Raw genomic sequence first — 8,683 nt, forward strand, 5'->3', positions numbered from 1 at the left:
CAAAGTTCTGAATGTTGACTTAACCTGAGGTTGAACTTTGAGTGGTCATTTCCCGGTGGGCCCCTCCAAACAGCTCATCATTAACCCGTGGTGATGTTAGCATGAGGTCCAAGGGTCACAGGGGGTCTCATCCATATAGACAGACAGCTGATAAATTAAGTCTGTTTCGATTTGCCCGGATGGGGGAGCATTTTATCCTCTTACTGTAGCAAAACAAGAGCATCTGTGTTGTTATCTGATCAGAAAGTGTCTTGAAATTATAGTTATAAGATCAAAGAAGGAGTTACATTTGTGTATTTCTGGGTGTGGCTGTTGTTGTGTCATATTTCCCCTGCTGTTATTTTGAGTGGCTCATAAGTGCCATATGTCGTATTAGCATTTTAGGGCTATTAAAAAAAAGCTTTAGTGTTTCATATGCTGCTGCCTCCACAGGATACCAAAGTAAAACTAACCTCCATCCAAAACAGTATCACCATTCACAATTAATTTACTAGTGAACACTCCCTTTGCTCATTTTGTTTTATTTTTTTCAGTTCAGTCTCTGCTTGTCATCTAGCCCCAGCCTTTCCTGTGCCATTTTTCCCAGAGGTTGATGTTGCAGTTGTGGTGGCCCACAATGTCATTAAGCTGCTTCCCCAAGAAGAATTCCCGCAGTCAAACGTACTCCAAATAAACAGTCATGGATTTCAGCTGGAGACACTAGATCTCGTTCTGCTAAGAAACTCTAACCAGAACCTGCAGCAGGTGGACAAATCAGCCAAACTCATCGAGGCTGCAGAGCAAAACGGGGACTACTATCACAAGCTGCAATTACAACGGAGGGGCTGGATCTCATCCCACATCCACGGGATGAGACTTATTGAGAGAGGCAGCTGAGAGAAAGGAGCTGGAGAAATTAGACAGGGGAAACGCCCAAACTCTTGTGCACGTGCACTCGTTGGCGACTTATATAGCGGATGACAAAAGACAACCATAGGCATAGCAGTTGTGGCTGTTGCTTGTCCTGTCCTGCTGTTGGCTCATTGCAGCTGCCCCTTTTTCTCATCACTTACTGCATATGAAGTAAACTGGTGTGCTTTGACGTTTTGTTGGCAGTGTTTGAGCAGACAGATGTCACAGCTTCTGAAATTGGAGTGAAGCAGGGTCATTTTGTAGAATCTTGTTTGGGTTTATTATGGCACCATTGTGTAAACCGTTGGCTCCCCACCGTGTAAGCAGTCACTGTCGAAGTGTTTTTTTTCTCATTGCCTGTCATTTTTTTTGTTTGTTTTTTGCTTACAGGACAAAGCGGCCTGGGAAAGTCTACTCTGATGAACACGCTGTTCAAGTCTAAAGTCAGCCGTAAGTCTGTGCTGGCTACAGCCCAGGAGAAGATTCCCAAAACAGTGGAAATGAAGTCCATCAGTCACGGTACAACTCACGACAACTGGCTTATGCCCATCTGCATTCTCACTGCTTGTCTGTGTTACAGCAATTTGCTGTTGTGCTGGCTCTTAGTGTTCTTATGTGCTTTTGTTTGCAGACATCGAGGAGAAGGGCGTAAGAATGAAGCTGACAGTCATTGACACACCAGGCTTTGGAGACCAGATCAACAATGAGAACTGGTAGGCTACAACTTAACGTTGCTGCAACAACCATATAAGCAGTGAGTTCATAATGACAAGAGTTTCTAACCAGATGTCCTCCCCTTTATCCTTGCTTTTCCTGCTTTCTTACTTTTCCTGATCTCTATCATTGTCCTTCCTCCTCTTCTTTGTCTGCTTGAGCCCCTCCTCTTCCTCCTTTTACTGATCTGTCCCTTCTCTTCCTTTTCCACCCCCTTACCCTTCTTTCCCCCTCCCTCTTCTCTCCTTCTCCCTCTTCAATTATCTTTCTCCACCATGGCATAGCTGGCAGCCCATCATGAAGTTCATTAATGATCAGTACGAGGCATACCTGCAGGAGGAAATCAATATCAACAGGAAGAAAAGGATCCCAGACTCCAGAGTCCACTGCTGCATATACTTCATCCCCCCAACTGGACATTGGTAATGACACACCACAGTCGTAGTTTTAAATCTCAAAAAGACACATCTAAAAAAACATCAGTGCTGATTCCTGTCACACAAGCTGTTCTTTATGCTCTGTAGTTTTCTTGTAAACAAACATCGTGTTTTCTAAAAGTCTGATTTGGTGACAATACGACACAATTACATCAACTGGAATTTAAATAACTGCTGTTGTTACAGACAGCAACGCTGTGCTTTGCCTGTGCATGTCAGCATATATTGGTATAGACTGTCTTTGTTTGTTCTTAACTTTTTAAATGTGAAGCAGATCTCTCTGCCTTGTTACCCCCTCTTATTGAACACACACAAGGACTCTCTATCCGGCCCACACACTCTGGAGACATGGGCTGCTCTCGCCAGGCCCCGAAGCAGCTCAGTATCCTAAGTTTTTCCCTGGACCTCTCACAGGCCCACACATCTGGCTCTCATCGAACTGTCCGGTTTACTCTCCCTCTCAGCGCTCTCTTGGTTCAGACCTGCACCGATCGGAGCTCAGGGGGTCTGGGTATACTAGCAGAAGGAATTAGGCATTCGGTGAACACATGATAATTCACCATGCAGCTCATAGTTTCTTTTATATTCCTTTTTTTTCATTGGTGTAACTCGAGTCGAGTGCAGCGACTGGTCTTGGGAAAATGTTGAAGCAGCTGTGGACTGTCATCCCCTTTGGAGCACGCACACAAAGACACAACTGATAACAGAGCAAATGCTGCACCTCTATTAATTTTTGTCTCATGGCATGTCTTTACTCAGGCAGGGGCCTGGTGTGAATGCCCCCCACCCACCCCCCCGTCTCCAGCAAGCAGCGTTTCATGTTGATCCAACACTGCAGATGTCACACGGCCCGGCCAGCAGCTGCTCCAGGCTTGCCTTAAAAAGCCTAATGGGGGAGAGGCAAGAAGGACGCAAGAGACAGAGACTCTGTGTGTGTCTGGGTGCATGCAATCAATTCTGCACTTTTGTCTTTCTCAGCGTGCTCTTTCTCGAGTACACAAGCCTTGTTGTTGACAACGAGCAGCCTGTGTGAAAGAGTCGTTAGCCAGGCCAGAATCCGCTGCTCTAACCACATGCAGATGCTTTCTCAAACTGCGGGAAAGGCCTTAGCTGCTTCCCCTAACTGTATCAAGCAGCTGTTCACACACTCTGTGTAATGATGGGTGCATGATAAGAAGTTGGAACCGTTAATGTTCCTCCATCTGGGACGTTTCTTAGGAACATCTGCCCTCTGGTGCGAGAGCTTTGCGTTACAATTTCCTGTGCTTTTGTTCTTAAATCTAATGTCTTCCTCCCGGTTCTCTCATGTTGTGTCTCCTCAGTCTTCGGCCTCTTGATGTCGAATTCATGAGACGTCTGAGTAAAGTGGTCAACATCGTCCCAGTCATCGCCAAGGCAGATACACTCACGCTGGAGGAGAGAGACTTCTTCAAAAAGAAGGTAACATCTATTAGATTTTAGTGGCATTGCAACTTCTCTGAAGAAGTATCCCTATATTCTTTTACCCTTTTGCTCTCTGCCTGCCTTTACTTTTTCTAAACAGCTGACCCCTTTATGAGGTTTTTATTGGCTTTGTTTTCAAGGATCTCAGGATATCCCTTTCCCTCATTAACACACTCTGTGTGCGCACAGGTTTAGGCGTGCATCCTGTGAGGGTTTTGCGTTTTGTTTGCTGCGGTTAGCGACTAAGCCTAAACTTTTGGCATAGATTAGCGTTAATGCAACCTTAATCTGCATCCTGTGCATATTTAGGTACAATTGTTTGATCTCTCAGAAGGATACATCAAGAACAGCCGCCTAATTAGTCCAGAGATTAAGAGACTTGTGGTGGGTTAAAGATTTGTTGTGTGTGTGTGTGTATTTGAACATGCTCTAACCAGATCAGGGAAGAGCTGCGAGCCAATGGGATTGACGTATACCCACAGAAGGAATTTGATGAGGACGCAGAGGACCGAATGATCAATGAAAAGATCAGGGTAAGGGCAGCAGCATCACCAAGCAGGACTTTGGGCTCTATCTGAAATCCATTCTGTAAGGATTTCTAACTCTAATAGCCGTTTACTTTTAACCTTTTGAACAGGAGATGATCCCATTTGCTGTGGTGGGAAGTGATCAGGAGTACCAGGTCAACGGCAGGAGGTTGCTGGGGAGGAAGACCAAGTGGGGAACCATTGAAGGTACAACTCTTGTTTGTATTTATATTAATGATGCACTTTTAGCAAAAAAGAAAAGTGAAAAAAAGAAGGGAGGGTTTCTGGGAGTCAGCTGGTCACAGAGTGTCAACAATGCTCCATTCAGCTCTCCAGACAGCAGTCGTGTGCCATGTAGCTGACTCAGGCCTCCACCAGACAGTCTCTATGAAGAGGCCTGATTGTTTACTTGGTGTCCCAACCCCTCTCATTCCCATACAAAGAGTATGTCTGCTGAATCCTCACATTGGATATGCACTGAGCAGAGAAAATGTGTAAGTTTAGTCATTTTTAATTTCAGTTTCCTCCAGCAGCTGAAGGAAACTGGTCATCATTAGTGTCATACGACTTTATGGTCACATTCATTTTGACTGCAGGATCGGACTTTCAATATTTAATTATGTTAGCCACTCCAGACAGGAGGCCCCACCCCTTTATCAAGTGTCTCATAAAGGAAGTTTAATTTCCTGCAGAGTGTGCCTGTGCTGACGCACACAGGCACACATCACTAGGAAATTCTGATGCGGTTAATCTCCTCGGAAAATACTCAAAGTGGATGAAAGCTGCAGCAGGTGAGGGCAAGATGGCCTGCTGCATGGAGCCATCACACTAGGATCACTGACTCCACCTGCTGGACTCTTAAAGAATCTCAGCACCAGCCATTCATGAAGCTTCTGCAGCCTGTTAGCACCTGTTTTAACTCCCCTTTGATTATTTCTAACTCAAAGCTTCTCTCTTTGCAGTTGAGAACATAGCCCACTGTGAGTTTGCCTATTTACGGGATCTCCTCATCAGGTGAGTGCATGTTGTCTACTAGTCTGCAAGTCCACAAGTTTATGCCAGATGAGGATCTGGCACAGATTCATCATAAATAAAGGGATTTTTGTAAATTTAGACACAGAGAGGGAGACTCAATCTGCATGTGGTTGATCAGTCTCATGAATCACATGTGCCACACGTATGTAGTAGCAATATGAATGAATATGTAAGTGTTTTTAATAGAGCTGCCAATGTTAATGTGTTAACACGGTTTTATCCATCATCACGCAAGTAACCAATGTGGAGCGCAGAATGACGCAAAATCCCTGAAATGTCTCTGTCAATGCAATTCGGGCAGTTTGTCCAAAGTTTGTCCATTCTGCGCTCCTGATTGGTTAATGGCGTTAAAAATTTTAATCGCAGTGATCGTGATGAATTGTTAACATTGACAAGAGGTGTCCTGCTTCAGTGAATCCACCTGTTTTTATAGCGATCACAGTCCCAGTGCAGTAAAAGCAGAAACGTAAATTTGCAGAGGGAAAAAACTGATATGAGACATGTTTACAGGCACAAAGTGCAAATAAAACATGAGCTGTTGTCTGTAAAGACAGCTGGAGTGATTCAAGTCTGCGTGTTTCCCTTCTGTCAGACACACACAACAGTTAAAGACACGGTTTGAGCGTGAGGTTATTGTACAGCAAAATAAAGGACACAAAGGAGCAGGAGGATGTTTCCAGTCAGCATGTTAAAGTAAAAGTAGTTTTTATTTTCAAACTCGAGATAAAGTGATCGCAGTTTCTCTGTGCTCGAACATTGCAGTTCTTAGGATGAGTGAAACGTAGAGAATTGGTTTCACTGTAGGGGGTCAACAAAGGAAATCTTAGAAACAACATGTTTTATTGAGTGACGACTAGACTAGTCAATTACTCAGGCCGATAAGAGGACTTGATGTTCTTTTCAGTGGGTGATTGTGTTTCGTTTGAAGTTTTTAGAAATTAAAGGATATGAATATGCAAGCTCATCAACTGATTTGGACCCGAATAAACGAACTATAGGTGTGAAAACGCCCTAAAAGTCAGAAAATACTGAGTAAACTATCAAAGTTGCACACAGTGTAATGGATCCAGTAAGATATCTTCTGTGCAAATACAGAGTCTGTATTTTGCTCCGGCTATATTATATAATATATAATGATTCTTGTGAAATTTTAGTACTTTTCATGAGTCATCGTTCATTCATTTCATTCATCTCAGACCATCTGATATTTTGTTTTTCTTGCACAACTTGTCATATTTGTTCAATCCAGCATGAAAATGTTATTAAAATAGCATTTACTTCATTTTTGTGACTAAATGTTTCAGTTAAATATATTTTTTTATTGTTTTGAGTTCTCTATATGCCATGTAGAAATGGCCTGTAGTTGTATTTTTCAGTGTTTTAGGTAGTGTGTTTGTGTTCAAGATTGAGACTGCTTCAGTTTGTTAATATACATTTTGACCAGCTCATCCTCTGAAACTGCAAATCCAGATTCAGTTTATATAGAACAGAATAAAATTGCCCTTTAATACATCAAGAAAGACCATTAGAAAGTTCAGTTTTTCAAGTTTTTGAGATCCTCGTTCATTTAAACACAACTTCTCAGTGTGTGGACGAGCCTCTTTAAAAATCCATATATACAAAGGTGTGTGATTTTTACAGCAGTAATTATATCTGTCCACACTTTGTACCCTAAATTTTAAGGTGGATGAGTAGAAAATGTAAAAACTGTGATGGTTTGAGATGGACGGACACTTCAGTGATGCCACCGTGTGTGTTTTTGTTTGTAGGACCCACATGCAGAACATTAAGGACATCACCAGCAGCATCCACTATGAAATGTATCGCGTGAGGCGCCTCAATGAGAATAACACGATGGTGGCTCATGCCAACGGTATCCCAGAACATCATCTCACCGCCCACGAGATGTAGACGCTGCCTGCCGCCATCACAGCGTAACTCGTTTGTTCTGAGACTCTGATGTTCAGCAACAGTCTTCCCTTCACTCCAACCCACTCCACTCCAAACCTCCCCCTCCCCACCTCACAGGGTGCGAAAAACTCAAACGCCTGCCAGAGGGACTTCATCTTCGGTGACTTTTGGTGGCTGAAAGGACGGTTTATGTCAGTTTATTGCTTCATGAATAAATCCCCTCAGTATCGCTGACCGAGAGAGGGATTTTTACCTGCTTACAGTTAATATTTGTGGTGCCAAAATTTCAGCTTCCACCAAACCGAACGAACTGACACTGAAGTGCCTTAAAACGTAACATATTAAACTCGTCCACTTTTCTTTTTGCAGATTTTGGTGTTTTGTTTTTAGCAGCGCCTGTAGGAATGTGGGCCACAGTTTTGTTTTTTCTTCTAAGCACACACTTATAGCGACGTGTGAAAAGTGATGATACTTGCACTTGATCACTGCATAAAGCATGTTGGAGAAGGGCCAGGCAGCACTTCGCCAACATGTAACACACAGTAATGTAAAGTGTGAGCAGTGCAGCTTCACTCAGCTCTCTCCCCCTTAGTTAAACCCCCCCCCCTCCCAAAAAAGGGTTATCAGAGAGCACCTCATACGCTTGACTTAACTTTTCTGTCGCAGCTCGTGTTTCTCTTTAAAAGTTGTTTTTAATTCCCACTTATAAATGTCATTGTTTATGAATAGAAATATCTTAAGAGTGATTCAAGATGATAAAGTATTTATGCACGATATAAAATGTGAACGCCGTCAGTTGTAGTCTATATATTCAGATTAGTAACACACACACTTCCCCTGCTTTGGGCCCGTCATGGCGCCTTATTTATTGGAGGGTTTTTGTTCTTTTTCATAGCATGTTGGCCAAAACTGGAAAGAGAGCAAGGTTGTTGGTGCCAGGCTGACTACATTTAGACATTTTCCAGTCCCCTTAAATTCTTTTTTTTTTTTTAATCTAGTCTTCCACTGACCAGCCCACTTTGTTTTTCCTCCCATCATACCGAGGATCTTTCTTTCATCCACATATTACTTCCTAAGCTCTCACTGTCATGCTCTGTCCTGTATATTCGTCTGTGTTCTGATACATTTTTGTACTTGTATTATTGATAACAAATTTTCTTTTATCTTATTTGAAAGAAATAAAGATTGAAGTTGTAAATATTCTTGTTTTTTTTTCTTATATTTTTACAATGCCTAGAAGAAGTCCAGTCAGCGAAAGAACTCACTCCTTAAAGTTTAAATGTATACACTGATGACATTTTAGATAATTTTTTCTCCCACAATGGCTTTTCCATAGCATTTAATTGCAGGTGTAATTCACTTACTGGAGCACTTTAATTGCCGTGTCATTAAACTTCTTCTTGATTAGCCCCTGAAATCAATATGGCTGCCTACTAGGTCAGTGCAAAGCTGATTAGTGCTAATTACTTGAACGCATGAGTGCATCTTTTCTTCCTCGGCACGACACTGGAGAAGGCGAGACCTTCGGGATCAGTGAGGGTATGTGCAGACGTCAGCGTCCTGAGGTATTGAAGCAGCAAGAGAATGTAAACGCCGCAAACAGACTCGTGTCAAGTAAAATATTTACTTTGATTCCTTTTGAAGGACTTGATGCCAGTGGAATCGGCCCAGAGGGAACTTCAGTGACTCTCAGGTCTAAACTGAAGCTTCATTTGCAGCTCATCA

General features: G+C 42.7%; 1 protein-coding gene across 7 annotated transcripts in view; it reads left to right on the forward strand.

Moving 5' to 3' along the window:
* septin9a (septin 9a) overlaps nt 1–8,156 on the forward strand; it is an 82,351-nt gene extending 74,195 nt beyond the window's left edge. For all 7 annotated transcript variants that reach the window (XM_084926153.1, XM_084926157.1, XM_084926155.1 and 4 more), the window contains 8 exons: nt 1,282–1,410; nt 1,523–1,604; nt 1,890–2,027; nt 3,365–3,482; nt 3,923–4,018; nt 4,123–4,219; nt 4,975–5,026; nt 6,817–8,156. In XM_084926153.1, the coding sequence (XP_084782279.1) occupies nt 1,282–1,410; nt 1,523–1,604; nt 1,890–2,027; nt 3,365–3,482; nt 3,923–4,018; nt 4,123–4,219; nt 4,975–5,026; nt 6,817–6,958 (854 nt within the window). In that variant the 3' untranslated portion in view covers nt 6,959–8,156. The remainder of the gene's footprint in view (nt 1–1,281; nt 1,411–1,522; nt 1,605–1,889; nt 2,028–3,364; nt 3,483–3,922; nt 4,019–4,122; nt 4,220–4,974; nt 5,027–6,816) is intronic.
* Nucleotides 8,157–8,683: the final 527 nt, after the last annotated feature.

This window comes from Perissodus microlepis, chromosome 4, assembly GCF_051167445.1.
Source record: "Perissodus microlepis isolate ML-2025 ecotype Zambia chromosome 4, ASM5116744v1, whole genome shotgun sequence".
NCBI lineage: Eukaryota > Metazoa > Chordata > Actinopteri > Cichliformes > Cichlidae > Perissodus > Perissodus microlepis.